The 19,294-nt window shown below is 43.8% G+C and overlaps 1 protein-coding gene across 2 annotated transcripts in view; it reads right to left on the minus strand.

The window, feature by feature from the left end:
* LOC137349379 (ATP-dependent 6-phosphofructokinase, platelet type-like) overlaps nucleotides 1-19,294 on the minus strand; it is a 154,488-nt gene that overhangs the window by 80,992 nt on the left and 54,202 nt on the right. Inside the window, exons 5-9 of one of the 2 annotated variants that reach the window (XM_068014901.1) lie at nucleotides 16,801-16,966; nucleotides 11,132-11,176; nucleotides 10,914-11,022; nucleotides 7,845-7,940; nucleotides 999-1,091 (exon numbers count right to left, since the gene is read on the minus strand). In XM_068014901.1, coding sequence (XP_067871002.1) covers nucleotides 999-1,091; nucleotides 7,845-7,940; nucleotides 10,914-11,022; nucleotides 11,132-11,176; nucleotides 16,801-16,966 — 509 coding nt within the window. Of the gene's footprint in view, nucleotides 1-998; nucleotides 1,092-7,471; nucleotides 7,568-7,844; nucleotides 7,941-10,913; nucleotides 11,023-11,131; nucleotides 11,177-16,800; nucleotides 16,967-19,294 lie in introns of both variants that reach the window. The other variant, XM_068014890.1, reaches the window with a different exon arrangement.

Raw genomic sequence — 19,294 nt, forward strand, 5'->3', positions numbered from 1 at the left:
AGGCAAATGTGTCAGAAATTTCTGAACAGCAAAGATCCACAAGAAATAAGATAATGTCCAGTAACCTGTTTTGATAATGTTAGTTGAGATATAAATGTTGAGGCACTACACCTCTATTCTTTGAATCTCATGTCCAGTTGACCATGCAAATGAGGTATTACTTTAATTCCTCAGTGAAAGAAAAGCATTCTCCCAGTACCGCACTAGAGTGTCAGTCTTGGTTATGTGCTCAAGTCTTGAATGAGACTTGAACCCAAATCTTCTCAGTTAGAGATGGCAGTACCACCACTGAGACAAACTGACACTAAAAGTGATGGTTATGAAGAATATTTCAACTTGATCTATTTTTTTTGAGAAACCAATTGCGCAAGATACCATGAAGGTTGTAAAGAACCAGAGGTGAGTCAATCAGGGAACAATTTGTTGATGCCAGCTCCTCAGTTTTGAAATGGAACACTATGGTTGGTTTGGAGGACACATCATTTTATAATGTCAGAAGTATTGTGCCAAAAAAAAAATCTACTTTGTCAGCAGTACTAGGCTAGGCTTATATTCCCTTATGTAAAGATTCAGGGGTGATCCAACTGAGGTGTTTTAAGATGAATAAATGAGTTGATAGTTTCTCTCTATCTACCGTATTTCCTTTGGTCAGGGAATATAAAACAGGGGATCATAACCTTGTCAGGAAGCATGCCTTCACACAAAGGGTAGTGGAAATCTGTAACTCTCTCCCCTGAAAAGCTCTTGAAACTAGGTCATTTGAGCAGGTCAAAACTGAGATTCAGTTTTGTTGGGCAAGGGTATGAAGGGTTATAGAACCAAAGGTGGAATGGCAGATGGAGCCAAAATGCAGATCAGCCATATCTAATTCAATGGCAGAAAAGGCTCGAGGAGCTGAATGGCCTGCTATTCCTAAGTACTTTTTTTTTAGAGTACCAGTATTCAATCTCTCTCAAACTACGCAAGTTTGTACAAGAAAGATGGCTGAGTTTACTTACCAGGATTCGATCAAATGCAGAAGGTGTACCTCCTCGTTGGACGTGCCCTAAGATGGTCACACGTGTGTCAAAACCCAGCCGTTTGACTACGAGCTGTCAGAAATTGTTGTAAATATAAAATTATCTGTAACAGACTTGAGAGATGAAACTGACAGAATCAAGAGCAGAGCTGTTAAGAGAGCTAGTATGAGAGAAGGAAAACCCACTAGAATAAATTTGTATGCTTTTGCTTCACCCTTGCACAATACATATATGTTTAAGGTTTGCCTCATTATAGCACCATTTTCTATTTGACAATTTTGGTACTCCCCCAATAACTAAAACTAAGCTAAAGCTTTTTAAGTTGCCAGGACAAAAGCTTGATGGTTGTTGAATTGGATTTTTATGGATAGGATTGCATGATTATAGCCTAAAAGTCTAATTTCATTTGAAAGTGGAGATACCACTTTGCCAAGAGCAGCCACATTCTATGAAACACTCCTGTCATGGTGAAAAAAGCCTATTAGTTCTGTTGACATTTCTTCAGTTTACTGTCAGTTCGTTTACCTATTTTACTCGATTTGATTTCTATAAATTCAGTGACATCCGGTCTTGCAATGGGGGCTTTGATGAACGATTTTTGAGCCACTGCAGCTACAGTTTTTGTTACAATGCCAAACCATCGACAGTGTGCCATTGCCCATTGTGAATGTCTGATAATCCCCAAGACCCCTATCCTCTATTCTTGGCAATTCTTAAATGTCTTCAGCACGTGATTAACGTCATAGTAGGAAGGCCTCTGGTTACCTGGGGTTCTTTGTCACATCCGTTTGTTCATGGTGGTGGACAATTAAACAACTAATGGGAGCAGGAGGCTCCATAAACATCCCCATCTTCAATGATGGGGGAGCCCAGCACATCAGTGCAAAACACAAGGCTGAAGCATTTGCAACCATCTTCAGCCAAAAGTACTGAGTGGATGATCCATCTCGGCTGAATCCTAAGGTCCCCAACATCACAGATGCCCAGTCTTCAGCTAATTCGATTAGTTCCATGTGATATCAAGAAACAGCTAGTGCACTGGAACTCAGCAAAGGCTATAGGCCCTGATAACATTCTGGCTGTAATGAAGACTTGTGCTTGAGAATAGCCATGGCCCCAGCCAAGCTGTTCGTATATAGCTAATACACTAGCATCCACCCAACAATGTGGAAAACTGCCCAGGTATGACTTGTCCACAAAAAGCAGGGTAAATCCTATCCAGTCAACTACTGCCCCATTAGTCTACTCTCAATCAACTAAGTGATGGAAAACTTCGCTGACATGCCACCAAGTGGCACATACTCACCAATACTTCGTTCGGGTTCTGCCAGGGTCACTCAGCTCCTGACCTCATTACAGCCTTTATCCAAACGTGGACAGAGCAGCTGAATTTCAGAGGTGAGATGAGAGTGAATGCCCTTAACTTCAAGGTAGCATTTGACTGAGTGTGGAATCAAGGAGCCCTAGTAAAATTGAAGACAGTGATGGCCACAACTCACGAATGAATAATAAAAAATAAATCATCATCCCTGACTAATCTTGTTATTATCGCTTCTGAAGACTGCCTCTCAATCAGGCCTATTGAGCTTATTGTATACATGTCTTGGACATGTGAAGATAACATCTTTACTGAGAGCCCAATGCAATACCTTTCTGATGTGATGTACAATACTCTTCACTCCATTTGATTTCCTTAATATATTTGTTGTTCTTAAAATTTCAAATAAAAACTATAAAACAATTGAGCGAACAGAAAACCTAAAGTTACAAAAAGATTTTTATCAATTTTTTTTATTCGTTCAGGAGATGTGGGCATCGCTGGCTAGGCCAGCATTTATTGCCCATTCCTAATTGCCTTTGAGAAGGTGGTGGTGAGCTGCCTTCTTGAACTGCTGCAGTCCTTGGGGCGTTGGCAAATCAACAGTGCTGTTAGGAAGGGAGTTTCAGGATTTTGACCCAGCGACAGTGAAGGAACGGCGATATAGTTCCAAGTCAGGATGGTGTGCAGCTTGGAGGGGAACCAGGTGGTGGGTGTTCCCATGCATCTGCTGCCCTTGTCCTTCCAGGTGGTGGAGGTTGTGAGTTTGGAAGCTGCTGTTGAAGGAGTCTTGGTGAGTTGCTGCAGTGCATCTTGTAGATGGTACACACTGCTGCCACTGTGCGTCGGTCGTGGAGGAAGTGAATGTTGAAGGTGGTGGATGGGGTGCCAATCAAACAGGCTGCTTTGTCCTGGATGGTGTCGAGCTTCTTGATTGTTGTTGGAGCTGCACCCATTCAGGCAAATGGAGAGTATTCCATCACACTCATGACTTGCGCCTTGTAGATAGTGGACAGGCACTGAGGAGTCAGGAGGTGAGTTATTCTGGCAGAATTCCCAGCCTCTGACCTGCTCTTGTAGCCATGGCAGGTCCAGTTCAATTTCAGGCCAATGGTGACCTCCAAGATGTTGATAGTGGGGGATTCAGGGATAGTAATGCTATTGAACGTAAAGAGATGGTCAGATTCTCTCTTGATGGAGATGGTTATTGCCTGGCACTTGGGTGACGTGAATGTTACTTGCCACTTATCAGCCCAAGCCTGGATGTTGTCAGGGTCTTGCTGCATATGGACAAGTCTGCTTCAGTATCTGAGGAGTCGCAAATGGTGCTAAACATCATACAATCATCAGCGAACATCTCCACTTCTGATGTTATAATGGAGGGAAGGTTATTGATGAAACAGCTGAAGATAGTTGGGCCTAGGACACTACCATGAGAAATTCCTGCAGTAATGTCCCGGGGCTGAGATGACTGACCTCCAACAACCACAACCATCTTCCTTTGTGCCAGGTATGACTCCAACAAGCAGAGAGTTTTCCTCTGATTCCCATTGACTCCTGTTTTGCTAGGACTCTTTGATGCCATACTCGGTCAAATGTTGCCTTGATGTCAAGGGCAGTCACTCTCACCTCACCTCTGGAGCTCAGCTTTTTTGTCCATGTTTGAACCAAGGCTATAATGAGTTCAGGAGCTGAGTGGCTTTGGTGGAACCCAAACTGAGCATCACTGAGCAGGTTATTGCTGAGTAAGTGCGGCTTGATAGCACTGTCGACGACACCTTCCATCACTTTGCTGATGATCTTTAGTAGACTGATAGGGTGGTAAGTGGCTGGATTGGATTTGTCCTGCTTTATGTGCACAGGACATACCTGGGCAATGTTCCACATTGCCGGGTAGATGCCATCGTTGTAGCTGCACTGGAACATCTTGGCTAAGGGCACGGCTAGTTCCGGAGCACAAGTCTTCAGTACTATTGCCGGAATGTTGTCAGGACCCATAGCCTTTGCAGTATCTTCAGTAAGGCGTTTGATAAGGTTCCCCATGGTAGGCTGATGGAGAAAGTGAAGTCGCATGGGGTCCAGGGTGTACTAGCTAGATGGATAAAGAACTGGCTGGGCAACAGGAGACAGAGAGTAGCAGTGGAAGGGAGTTTCTCAAAATGGAGACGTGTGACCAGTGGTGTTCCACAGGGATCCGTGCTGGGACCACTGTTGTTTGTGATATACATAAATGATTTGGAGGAAAGTATAGGTGGTCTGATTAGCAAGTTTGCAGACGACACTAAGATTGGTGGAGTAGCAGATAGTGAAGGGGACTGTCAGAGAATACAGCAGAATATAGATAGATTGGAGAGTTGGGCAGAGAAATGGCAGATGGAGTTCAATCAGGGCAAATGCGAGGTGATGCATTTTGGAAGGTCCAATTCAAGAGTGAAGTATACAGTAAATGGAAAAGTCCTGGGGAAAATTGATGTACAGAGAGATTTGGGTGTTCAGGTCCATTGTTCCCTGAAGGTGGCAACGCAGGTCAATAGAGTGGTCAAGAAGGCATACGGCATGCTTTCCTTCATCGGACGGGGTATTGAGTACAAGGGTTGGCAGGTCATGTTACAGTTGTATAAGACTTTGGTTCGGCCACATTTGGAATACTGCGTGCAGTTCTGGTCGCCACATTACCAAAAGGATGTAGATGCTTTGGAGAGGGTGCAGAGGAGGTTCACCAGGATGTTGCCTGGTATGGAGGGCGCTAGCTATGAAGAGAGGTTGAGTAGATTAGGATTATTTTCATTAGAAAGACGGAGGTTGAGGGGGGACCTGATTGAGGTGTACAAAATCATGAGAGGTATAGACAGGGTGGATAGCAAGAAGCTTTTTCCCAGAGTGGGGGATTCAATTACGAGGGGTCACGAGTTCAAAGTGAGAGGGGAAAAGTTTAGGGGGGATATGCGTGGAAAGTTCTTTACGCAGAGGGTGGTGGGTGCCTGGAATGTGTTGCCAGCGGAGGTGGTAGACGCGGGCACGATAGCGTCTTTTAAGATGTATCTAGACAGATACATGAATGGGCAGGAAGCAAAGAGATACAGACCCTTAGAAAATAGGCAACATGTTTAGATAGAGGATCTGGATCGGCGCAGGCTTGGAGGGCCGAAGGGCCTGTTCCTGTGCTGTAATTTTCTTTGTTCGTTGTTCTTTTGTTCTTCTATCCAACGCCTTCAGCCACTTCTTGATATCACATGGAGTGAATCGGATTAGCTGAAGACTGGTGATGCTGGAGACCTCGGGAGGAGGCTGAGATGGATCAAGAATACAACTTGAATACAACCAAGTACCTTGCCAGGCCATTTCGGAGGGCAGACAAGTACATTGCTATGGGTCTGTAGTCACAAATAGGCCAGACCGGGTAAGGATGGGAGATTACCTTCCCTAAAAAGGACAGAAGTAAACCACATGGGTTTTACGATAATCCAGAGTTTTCATGGTAACTCTTACTGTTATTAGCTTTTTATTGCAGATTTTTAAAAATAATTTAAATATTGAACAATCTAAAATTCCAAACTAATAAGCCTGCTTCTAAAATTGGTTTCAATCCCCTTGCCCACAAAAAGAGCTTCACTACCTCATTACTTTACTTTCATAGCTATGCAAGCAATCTCAAAAGTTATCTTGCATGTAATAATGTTCTTATTTTGCTTTTTCGTTTAATGGACCAAATCACATTACAGTAGGGTAGGGGAAGTGTACATTACATGACTCAACCATAAGCTAGTGAACAAAATACAAGGCAGGCAAATTGATTCAGTGCACATGTTAATATAGTTGTAAAGATACAAGCAACATCATCACAGACATGGTTAAAAAACCTGCAGCTGCTTAGTCAAAAGTTGCATCAAAGCACAGAAACATAAGTCATAAAACATGCCCATATTATATATGTTTAAAAGTCTAATTAAATGGCAGGAATAGAAGCCTTATCAGTTATCCTGTTAACCAATTTTTCTTTTTGGAAAGTCCGCTTAACCCTTTTTATGGTAAGTTGGAAGAATATTGCTGCTACCTGGCTAAAGCCACCGATTTAACATCTGTAACCCGAGGAAACTAATCCTTTCTACATACCCTTCAGTTTGATGTGTTGCCTTTTGATAGAGACAGATGAAACAGACTTATTACTCCATCTGCTATCAGAACTGACACGCTAAGGGGTGAAATACCCAAGAAATGTTTCATATTTCAAATCATTTACTTAAAATTAGCATATACACCAATTAAAATTTGGTATAACTTCAAGCTGTAAATTGGATATTCAGCAGCACCAATAACAAGGCAGCTACCAAACAGAAGTACACATCTCTGGAGTTCAACTCCTGCAGGACCACATTATGCCTCGATTATAGTACCCAGGAACAAAACATCCCATGACCTAGAAATTCCAAAAGGATTACTGGGAATGAAACAGCTCCCATGGTGCACTATAAATTACAACAGTAATTTCATTCACACTGTAGAAATTAAATTTTTGTTTAAAAAAATGAATTTAAAAAAAAAATTATGTTTTGGATGTACGCAAAACCAATAATCCCAGAGGAAGAGAACATTAGGAGTTCAGTGGTTATAGAAGGTGCACAGGCCCCTTTCCCCAATCTTCCAGGCAAAATAAAATGTCATACTTCCTGTCCCTGACCCTCCCTCACAATACACAGGATGTATGTTGGAGGGAGGAAGAGAGGAGAACAGAGGACATTTTTGTATCCTGGCAAATGACAATGCCAAACTGCATTTTGTTATGAGGTTTTTACATATTTATCGCATGCAGTATTTTGTTTTGAAAAAGTTTCTCGATTTTGATTCAAGATACATGCAAGTGCAATTTCAAGCCTATTCAATCTGTACCACTCATAACTTTCTCCATAATCTTCTCAATGATATTGCAATATATAAATATCCCATCACACAACAAAAAGGAAAAAAAAACAGCAAATACTAAAGGAAACAGCATGGTTCAAACTCCAGATTAAAACGCTGGTGAGGATTAGTGCATGCGGCAGTAATGTTGCAATTACACACAGATGCAAGCAGGAAGACAGTGGCATTGCAGGAGTTGGTCAGGGCAGAGTTGTACCACAAGGCCAGTACTCACATCCTTAATTATGTCAGAGGTTATAGGTTTGTTGTAACAATCTATTGCCCCTTCGGATATAATTATGATATTCAGTCTTTTCTTTCGCGCACGGTTCTGGGAAGAAAAATAAAGAATACATGACACTACATCTAAATTCAGGCATCAGAGCACATTCTGCCATTATAGCTTCCTTCCCAGAAGTCTTCTTGTAAGATGGAAATCCATGCAAACTCTCCATTCAGTGATTTCTTTTTGAAAGAAAGAAATTCTTTTAATATCTCATGATGTGAAAGTGGTAACTGTAGACTACAGAACAGAAGAACACACCAGAAGTGAAACTACTGGCAGCTTATGTGCTCCACCTTTGCCTGCATTTTTTCCAGGTACTCACATCCTTAACCATATTAGAAGAAATTGCTTTTCCTTGTTTGTCAATGGCTCCTTCTGCAACTATGATAATGTTCAACCTGGTGCCCCTGGAACGGTTCTAAAGAATGCAGAAAGAAATACTGGAAAAATGAACACTGTTATTTTAAAAGATAAGCACCACCAAAAGGGTAGATTTTCCAAGGCTGTTCCATCAAAACCTTTAATTTGATTCTATATGGTTTGAAGTTGCATGTGCAGCATTAATCTTTTGTTCAGGTAGTTCAATAGAGTTTTCATTGATTTATTTCAGGAGTTAATGCCATTGTTAACAGCAAAGATAGGAATTTCACACAACTGTATAAAATTCACCATAATCATCATTCACTGCAATTTCTCAATCAGCAACTAAAATTAATTTTTTTTACAGCATTTCTTAAAACAAAGGTACTGTAGTAAAGATGCCAGTTTTGAAGGAGTGTTGTCCAATTTACACAAGGTTAATAGTTGGAAAAGCTTTAAGAACTTTGCAAAAACCAGAATTTGGCTGAGGAACACAGGTTGGCTGCTTTTAAAGGTTCTGTAGAATTCAAAGCCAGTTAACAGCTAAACCAGAAGCAATTCTGTATTTAACAATGGAGCACAAGATGACATCCCACAAGGACCCAACATGAAAGTTTCCCCATCTTGACTGGGCGATTAGGAAGTGTGAAAAAAAGAGATTAGGCTATTCTCACAGTATAGGAGGAGAGGGAAACAACAGAAAAATAAGTAATTAAACTACTGGATGTCACCTCAGGCAGTTCCTCAAATATCTTCTGGACCTAACGGATGCCTGCAAAATACATTAACAAAGTACCTTGCAACAGGTTAACACTCTTATTCCATTAGGTCATGATTCACTGCAGAAGAGCAAAAGGAAGCACAAGAAATTCTAAACAAAAAGTATTTAAAGTTGAGGGTACAAAGGTTAGGTTATCAACCATAGTGGCAGAATTAGATGGCATGAAAACATTTGGTAAGAAAAAAATGTATTTTGGGAAGATAAGTTGTAGAAGGTGAAATGGAACAAAATGCAGGATTTCCCATTCAGTCTAAGCAAGCTATTGGTGAGGGAAAATGGGCAGGAATCAATGGTTAGGGAACATGGTTTATTGCAGGAGCTGAAAGTGAAAGCATTGGTCTTTTTAATATTCAACTGGAGTGTGAAATGATAAAAGGGGGTTGTAAGGGCAAAGGAAGTTGTGGAGTGGTACAGTTGGGAGTCATGCACATAGATTCTCCCAGAAACAGTAGCAGGGGGCACATTATGATCTCTCTGGATTAATAATACATTTGTCATTATTGCGATCTTGTGATGTCACCAAGAGGTAGTATGTGAATGGGGAAGAGGAGAGTGCCAAGGAGAGATGATCAACAATTGAAAGAGACTTTGTAACAATAAGCATAATTATGAAATGAAGATGAATGACAATGGATATCTCGAAAAATGAATTGCTTGGGATAATCAATGGAGGTTAAAATATATTGTGAAGCAGTATTCATTTGAGGGATTCAGATGGCCTCCCAGATCATGAAAGTAACTCAATGGATTACAAAATACATCTGAAGCTACAGATAAGATTAACTCCTTGGCTTTAGATGTCTATCTAATATCTCTTACTGGCTTTATCATATATGATCACAAAAAGTTGTGTTTCTAATTTATGTTGTTCTGCAGCTGTAAAATATTTGTGCAAAAGGTTAGTGGCTTTAGGACAGAAATGCACGGGACTTTTGAAATTACTTTTCTTATCACAGGTGTCTGATGGAAACTTTGAAATGCTGTATGCAGTAGTATTATATAATACTGGACAAAGATGATTACCAGTTGTATAGCTTAGAATCTGACAATATATTACATTATGCAAACGAACTAAGATCTCTGTAAAAAGGCACTGTTCCCCCGGCATTTTTAGCAAAAAAGTTAGTGTAACTACAAAGCAGTATTTCCTCATTTTGTACTTAGATTGACTTTTTCACTAGTTATTGTCAGGAAGAGATTCACATCTCAACTCTCAATTACCAGCAACCAAAATCTTTTGTCAATAGCAGAAAAAGCACAGCTTCAATCATAAAATGAAAAATGTGAATATCAGCTGCTCATATTCTGATCCTGTGGTTTATGTTACCCAAGATACTCACTGGCGTCATACCTTGTAAGATATTCCCAACGTATTGGCTATCCTATATACAGTTTAGAATGGACACCCATTTCAAATGCAGTGGGCTGAATTTTATCAGCCCCCCCAATGTCGGGGGTCGTGGTGGGGGGGGCCTGGAAAATACCTCCGGGAGTGGTCCGCCATGGGCCTTGACACAGAGAAGGCCCCACTCCATTTTAATGGCAGCGGCAAGGCCTCGTGGCGCCCCCACCCCGCTGCATGGCGATGGAGACTTAATTTAAATACGTAAATAAATTTTAACGAATGACTAATGACTTACCTTGTAGCGACGGCCATCCCATACCGATATTCCGGCTGGTTACCGGAGCTCCCAAGTCTTCGGATCGCCGTTTGGAGAGCCAAGGCGGAATACTGGTGGGGAGGGGGGGGGGGCGGGGAAATGAAGCACTCAGGGTGACGGAGTGGGGGCTGGGGGGTGAATCTCTTCCTATGGTTGCGGAGATGGTGGGAAGGGATTGGGGGGGGTCAAAGTTTATATAGTTGGCGGGGGGAGGGGGGAGAATTCGAGATCTGAGAAAAAAAATTTGGGGGGGCAATGGGAGAGGGGATTACAATTGCAATTAAAAGTTTACCTTTTTTTCCAGACAGCAGGGCCTTTAGAAATGTAATTCTCACTGAAGGGCTTGAAGCCCTTTAAAAATGGCGCCAGTGCCCGCAGACACCGTACCGGGGATGGAGCGCCCGCCCCCTCTACATCACTGGGGGCAGGTGTTCCGCCCCTCCATATTAATGAGCCATGTTCATGAGAATGGCGGCAAGCTGTAAAAATTCGCCCAGTGTTTCTACAAAGGTCTCGAATTTCTGAAATGCTTTATTGAACTTAGTTTCACACAATCAGCAATGTCCTGCCTCACTCTGTAGTGTTTTACCTCGGAGAGTTTCTGGCACATTTGATCCTCCCAGCCATCTCCTGGAGGACTTTCAGGGATGAACACCCAGTCTGCACCACAGGCCAAGGCACTTACAAGAGCTAGGTACCTAAAAGGAAGACATACTTCATTAAATTTCAAACTATTTTTTAAAAAACATTTCCAATAACTTCAATCATGTTGATTTTAAAGCTACCAGTCAAATTATCATTGCTCACCCACAATGTCTACCCATCACCTCCAGCACGAATGTTCTCTGATGGCTGCAAAAGAATGTTGAAAGAAAGAATTAGTATTAACTACTTTCGAGTACAGGAGCAAGGATGTCTTGCTGCAATTATGCAAGGCCTTGGTGAGGCCACATCTGGAGTATTGTGTGCAGTTTTGGTCTCCTTATCTGAGGAAGGATGTTCTTGCTATGGACGGAGTGCAGCGAAGGTTCACCAGACTGATCCTGGGATGGCAGGAGTGACGTATGAAGAGAGATTGAGTCGATTAGGCTTGTATTCGCTAGAGTTTAGAAGAATGAGGAGGGATCTCAGAGATCTACAAAATTCTAACAGGACTAGACAGACGAGATACAGGAAGGATGTTCCCGATGGCAGAGGAGTCCAGGACCGGGGTCACAGTCTAAGGATAAGGGGTAAGCCATTTAGGACTGAGTTGAGGAGGGATTTCTTCACTCAGAGAGCGGTGAACCTGTGGAATTCTCTACCACGGAAAGCTGTTGAGGCCAAATCATTAAATATATTCAAGAAAGTGTTAGATATAGTTCTTAGGGCTAAAGGGATCAAGGGATACAGGGTGAAAGCGGGAACAGGTTACTGAGTTTAGATGATCAGCCATGATGGTAATGAATGGCGGTGCAGGCTCAAAGGGCCGAATGGCCTACTCATGCTCCTATTTTTCTATGTTTCTATATCTTCACTCACATATCTATTTCCACAACTTGCAACAACCTGTTGTAAAAGCTTGAAGATTGTTATTATGTATTAAAAGTACTTTATAAGCTTTGAAAAAATCTTTAAAATATTTTTCCATATTAAAAAAAGATTGTACTGCCATTGCCATAAAGATAATGTTATCTCTCCCACACCAGCAAAAAGTGCACATCTCAAAAGAAAAGTGCTGCTGTGCTTCCCTTTGAGAAAAGGGTGATACTGATTAAGGCTCTTACATTCTGATTTGATCTATACCAAAGTGTTGAAAAAATCCAGAGCAGACAAGAATCAATTTTGTTACACAGACAATGGTAAAAGACACATGGGGCTGGATTTTCAAATCAGGGTTGGGAACCCGATGTCTGAATGAATTCCGGGTCCTGACCCCACACCTCAGCTGCGTCACTCTTGCAACGCTATTTTTAAACATGTATGCCGTAATTTTTTTAAAATATTCTTTCATGGGATATGGTCATCACTGGCAAGGCCAGATTTGTTGAGCATCACTAATTGCCCTTGACAACTGAATGGCTTGCTAAGCCATTTCAGAGGGCAGTTAAGAGTCAATCATATTGCTGTAGATCTGGAGTCACATGTAGGCCAGACCAGGTAAGGATGGCAGATTTCCTTCCCTAAAAGGGCATTAGTGAACCAGGTGGGTTGTTACATCAATCAGTGATAGTTTCATGGCACCATTACTGAGACTATCTTTCAATTCCAGATTTTTATTAATTAATTGAATTCATTAACTGAACTTAAATTCCACCAGCTACCATAGTGGGATTTGAATCCATGTCCCCAGGGTGTTAGCCTGGGACCCCAGCTGACCAGTTCAGTGACATTACCACTATGCCACCGTAGACCAGGGAATAACATTTTAATTAAAAAGGCCATAGCTGCCTGGCTGCGATCATAGAGGGGCAACCCCTCCACTGCACTGCCAGTGGCTGCAGCCCGACCACCTGGGTGGATGCAGGGGTGGAGGGGGTACCTAGTGGAATGAAGTGCGGCCCGTACCAGGAGGTTGTCTTGTTTAATTGGCCGTGTTTCTGGACGCAGTGTGCAGTCTGCCTGTCGACTGGAAAATTCCAGTTGGCGCGGGAGAAGGGTCTCAATAGGCCCCGTAATTATTTCAATTGGCTATCCCCCGCTTGTCGGCTAATAACAGTTCTGCATCCAACCCAGCCTTCTCAAAAATGGTTCGTGGGCAGGATGGTGCTGGTAAACTGGCATGGCAGCTGGTGGTGGGAAATTCCTAGTCTGCCTGCCTCCAGCCCCGCCCCAGGTTTCAGAAAGAGCACCTTGTAGCCACTATTTTTTTTTAGAAATTGCATCGGTGTAGACAAACAGCACACTATATTACAACGAAAACATAAAATACTGGAATCATTCAGCAGGTCTGGCAACATCTGAGGAGAGAGAAGCAGAGTTAATGGTCAGAATTTTACATTGAGGCGGTGGCCCTGCCCACTGGCTAAGAGGTCAGGGGCAGCACATCTGCCAGGCCTGGAAGCCACGCAGCAATTTTGCGCGGCCCAGGCCCTTAATTGGCAACAGTCAGGGCTTCTGCCCCTTTGAGACAGGAAGTCCTGCTTCCAAGAGCTGCCGGCCAATCAGAGGGCTGGCACCGTGCAAAAAGGTAAGTAGGGTTTGGGCTTTGCCTGGGACAATCAGTTGGGCCCTGGCGAGAGGGTGGGGGTTGGAATCTAGGGGGTAGTTTTAGTGGGGACGGCCCATGCTGCTGGGGGGCACTCGGTGGGGCACAGGGTGCCCGATCAGGAGGGCCACCACCCCCCCCATCCCGCAACGAGGCAAGTATTATTGGGCGGCCTCCACCGGTGCTGGAGTGCCCGTCCACCGCTGATGGAGGCCCTTAAGCGGAGAGAAACTGTTCCCACTCATGAAAGGATCGAGAACGAGAGGCCACAGATTTAAAGTATTTGGTAAGAACAGCAAAAGTGATATGAGGAAAAACTTTTTCATGCAGCGAGTGGTTAAGGTCTGGAATGCGCTGCCTGAGAACGTGGTGGAGGCAGGTTCAATTGAAGCAGTCAAAAGGGAATTAGCCAGTTATATGAAAAGGAAGAATGTGCAAGGTTATGGGGAGAAGGCAGGGGAATGGAACTGAGGGAATTGCTCTTTCGGAGAGCCAGTAAGGACACAATGGGCTGAATGGCCTCCTCCTGCACTGTAACGATTCTGTGAATTAATTGGCCACTCAAGGGCCTCAATTGGCCTGGGGTGGGCAGGCCATTTGCCACTTCCCCTGCCACTGGTAAAATAGCAGCAGGGTGGGTAAGCGATAGGAATGGCGCCCCGTCCTCCCACTTGATTTTATGCACCCGCCCCTCCATCCCCCTGCCCGCTCCTGGGGGCGGGGGAAGATCGTAGAATACTGGCCGCTGTTTCAGGTCTGTGACTTTTCATCAGAACTGGAACACTACATTATAATCAGTTTCTCTGTATTTGAGTGAGCTGTACTGGGAAATTAAAGAAAGAGCTACAACAATGTAGAGCTCCATCCAGCAGCACTAAACAGGAACAGAAGGAAGTTACCACATCAAAATGGTATTACAAAGTGTGGAGTAATTTTAAAATCCACAGCTAGTGCACAAAACCTTAAGCTACCATTGGAATATTGTAGCCAGTTTTGGTGCACTCCGTAAAGAATAAAAAACAAATGTAATGCTTTTGTCAGGCAGCTTTGGTCAGGCCTGGGCTGCCCTAACGGCCAAGGGTAAGATCCCCGCGGCGGCAGGTGAAGGCCCTTAAGAGGCCGTCAATTGGCCACTTAAGGCCCTCAATTGGCCTGGGGCAGACGGGCCGTTTCCCGCCGCCGCCGACCCACATAAAATGGTGGCGGAGGTGGGAGTGGTTTGGGAAGGGCCCCCCCGAGCCTCCCGCTCCATTTTACGCGCCCCCCCCCCCCTCCCTCCCCACTTGTGCTGCACTGAGGGAGGCGCTGCCCTTTTGAACAGACATTGGACCAAGACCCTGTCTGTCCTCTCAGTGAATAAAAAGATGTCACGGCACTATTGGAAGAGAAAAAGGGGGAGATTTAGCTCGGATGGCAAGGGGATGATGGGGGAGAGGGGTTTTGGGGCAAAAAGCAGCAGAAGCAACTGAACAAATAGACTCAATTATAATGTCACAGAAGCTCCTTGCACTTGTTGGAGGTAAAGGGGGAGGGGGCAGAGTAAAGAGGTTTATTGCGTCATCTGGCAGTGCATTATTTTTGCTCCTAGGTCCTAAGGCAGGTAAACAGCACTGATTACAGTAACTCCTCTCCTAGTATAATGGAGGTGAAGGTCCAGAATTTCGATGGAAGTTGTTCCGATCTCCCACTGGTATAAACCAATTGTCAAACTGGTGTAAACGACAATTAGTACTGTTTGGTCTGAGGATTCACTGAACTTTCACTAAAGTTGCAGCAGGAGATCAGACAACCCTTTGCAGAAATACAGAGCTCAGAATTATAAAGGGAACACTCAACCATACAGATGTTGCAAATTTCAAAGCATCATAGCAGAGGAAGAATCTTATGCTGTACATACAGTGAAGTCCAGTCACACAATATTCTGGCCTATAGTGCATTGGATGGGATCTATGCACCACAGCAAGAAATTGTGTCATGCAAATCATTGGTGTCTTTTGCAATTGGCATTTAAAAAAAAAAGATAAAATAGGCCTGGAATTCTCTCGTGGTTCTCACAGTCTCCATTTGTAACTCCATTGAAAGAGTGGCAGAGTCCTGCAAAAAACAGCAGACACTTGGCATAACATGGTTACATTGGGCCTCCTTTTTTTGCGGGGGTGGAGGTTTCGGTAGGTCGCCCACCAGAGTTAAAGCAGGAGGCCCCCTGTGGACATTTGGGGCCTACAATTACTCTCAGTTCTAGAGCATTAGATATTTTAGACACAAGGGGACTGGATTTTCAAATCAGCGTTGGGAATCCGATACCTGGATGAATTCCGGGTCCCGACCCCAGGCCTCAGCTCTGCTGCTCCTGCAATGATATTTTTGAATATACATGCCCTAATTGGGCAGGAGGCAAGTTGGGCGTCGAGCATCTCCAAGAGGCGGGAGCTGCCTGCCTGGCACCGGCAGCAAAGACAGGCAGGGAGCCATGTTAGGGGCTGCCACTGCCTTGCCGAAGGGAACAGGCAACTCCTTACAGGTCCAGCAGCATCAACGAAGGTGAAAGGGGCCCATGCAGGAAAAATGAAGGTTCAGCACTAGCACAGGCTATTAAAAAGGTCAATTAAAAAGCAGTTTTAAGACAAAGACAAATAAATTTTGTTTGGCCCCGCGCCGAACCAGTCAGCTGTGCACTAATGCGCACCGAACTGTTCGGGTTTGCCGAAATAAAGTTTAAAAATTCCACACAGGCCCCTTAACAAGCTCCGTAAGGAGCTTCAGAGGCCGTTAACTGGTGGCGAGCGGGTTTCCCGTTCCCTCCACACGCCGCCATATCTTTGAAAATTACCAACTGTCCCAGAGGTGTTGGGAGCCCGAGACAACCTCCAGGTCTGTGATTTTGAAATCGCACCAGGTCCCAACCGCATGGCACTTGTGGGGAAGAACAAATGTAGAGGCCATCAATATAAGTTAGTCAGCAAAAAAATCAAATGGGAAATTCAGAAGAAACATCTTTACCCAGAGAGTGGTGAGAATCTGGAACTCGCTACCATAGGAAGTTGTTGAAATGAATAGTTAGATGCATTTAAGGGGAAGCTCGATAAGCATGAGAAGGAAATAGAGGTTTATGCTCATGGAGTTAGATGACGAAAGATGGGAGGAAGCTTGAATGCAGCATAAAAACTGGCATGGATTGTTTGAGCCAAATAGCCTGTTTCTATGCTGTATTTTCTATTTAATTCGATGTAATTAACTCATCAGCAAACAACCAGGTCTAAATGCAGTTTTCTTTCTCTCCTAGATTTACCTCTGAGCAGTGGTCATGATGGCATCCACCACTTCAATAATACGGTGCAAAGCAGAGTCTGTACCAATGGTCATATCTGTCCCGCAGAAGTCATTGTCGATAGATCCGACCATGCCTACAATATTTAAATGACTGTACTTATGAGCTTTTGCTTCATCAATTTTACCTAAGCAGGGCAAGAAGGAAAAAAGTGTTACAAGAAACCATTTGAACACCTCAATAGTCAGGACCAACAAATCCAAAAGCAAGTAACTCAGTGCAATTTTCATACACTACATCAAAATAACACACAAACATACTGACAGAGAGATTATACACATTGTGAATATAAAACAATGAAGTCTGGTATCTTTGGGTTGAATCTTTTATTCCCAAAACAACAGATGGATTGGAGGCATGTCACATGCTAAATTGCAAATAAAATATGGAACAGGAACCACGGGAAGCAGGTTGATCATTTAGATATTGTAATGAGACTGCATACCTTCATTTTTTTTCCGTTTCATGCAAGGCCAGCATTTGTTGCCCATCCCTAATTGCCTTCGACAACTGAGTGGCTTGTTAGGCCATTTCAGAGGGCAATTAAGAGTCAACCACATTGCTGTGGGTCTGGAGTCACATGTTGGCCAGACTAGGTAAGTACAGCAGATTTCCTTCTCTAAAGGACATTTGTGAACTAGATGGGTTTTTATGACTATCGATGATAGTAATGATGCCATGAAAACTGTGACTAGGGGCTGTATTTTAACCGCGGAAGTATATTACGCGTGGGGACTCATTTAAATGGAGGGGGCGAAGCGGCCGCCCCTGATGGCGTAGAGGGGGTGCCCGCTGCGTCCCCGGCAACGGCGTCCGGTGCCACCGCTCAGGCACTGGTGCCATTTTTAAAGGGCTTCAAACCCTTAGAAGTAATTTTAATTCTTAAAGTGATATTGTGGTGCATTGTGTGTGAAAATTGAAACTCGACCCCTCACCGCAATGTTTGTTTTCAGGGCAATATGAACAAAATGAATTTTATTCCCAACCCCAACCTCTTCATTTTTGCCCTTCAACCTCTTCCCACCATCCTCACAACCGTTAGGAATAGTTTTCCCCGCTCCCGCCCACTCCCATCCTGATAATTGTATTCTCCCCACCCCCCCACCCTCCTCCCTACTTAATTATTAATTAACTGAATTTAAATTCCACCTGCTGCCGTGGTGGGATTTGAACCCATATCCCCAGGGCATTAGTCTGGGCATTTGGATTACTAATCCAGTGACATTACCACTATGCCACCGTCCCCCCTAAACAATGTCAGCCAGGTTTCCCAGACCTTCGAAAACTCAGCAGCTTAAAGAAGACTAGAAGGGCTGAATCCATGAAAATGAGTGCCTTTATAGCACTACTTGTGGGCCAGAAGCAGCAGGAAGGCCCAACAAGCTACTCAGTAAGCCACCACCCCATGCACCTTTCCCCATCCCAACTGACAGTGCTATCTAACGGTATTTACTCACCAATAACCTGCTCATCAGAGTTCAGTTTGGGTACTGCCAGGAACAATCTGCTCCAGATCTGATTATAGCTTTGGTCCAAACATGAACAAAAGAGCTGAATTCCAAAACTGAGGTGACAGTGACTGCCCTAGACATTACAGCAGCATTTTGACCGACTGTCAGCAAGGAACCAGAGTAAAACTGCAGTCAATAGGAATCAGGATGGAAAACTGGCTGGAGTCACACCCAGAATAAAGGGGCATTGCTGTGGTTGCTGGAGGCCAATTCTCCGAGCCCCAGGAGACCGCTGCATCATTTCTTCCTAGCAGTGTCCTAAACTGAACCATCTTCAGCTGCTTCACCAATGATCTTCCCTCCATCATAAGGTCAAAAGTGGGGATGTTCGTTGATGATTGCAGTGTTCAGTACCATTTGCAACTCCTCAGATAACGAAGTAGTCTGTGCCCATATGCAGAAAGACCTGGAGAACATTCAGGCTTGGACTGATCAGTGGCAAGTAACATTCGTGCCACGAGTGCCAAGCAATGACCACTTCCAACAAGAGATTATAAGCCCCTCCCCTGACATTCAACGACATTACCATCGTCAATTCCCCCACCATCAACATTGACCAGAAACTGAATTAGATACTGTGGCTACAAGAGCAGATCAAAGGCTGGGTATTCTGTGGCAAGTAACTCACTTCCTGACTCCCCAAAGCCCAACACAGGTGGGCAGGACCAGATTTCTGATTTGTTCTCAAAGGTAACTAGACACGCCCAACAGTCCTGGGATTGCTGCAGTGTTCCAGTGAACATCAACGCAAGCTCGAGGAACAGCATCTCATCTACCGATTAGGCACACTACAGCCTGCCGGACTGAACATTGAGTTCAATAATTTCAGAGCATGACAGCCCCCCATTTTACTTTCATTTTTAGTTGTTTTTTCTTCCTTTTTTTTACATTCTTTTTTACATTTTTTACAATCTTTTTTTGCATTTATTTCATTTCATCTTAGT

Source organism: Heterodontus francisci, chromosome 2 (assembly GCF_036365525.1).
Source record: "Heterodontus francisci isolate sHetFra1 chromosome 2, sHetFra1.hap1, whole genome shotgun sequence".
NCBI lineage: Eukaryota > Metazoa > Chordata > Chondrichthyes > Heterodontiformes > Heterodontidae > Heterodontus > Heterodontus francisci.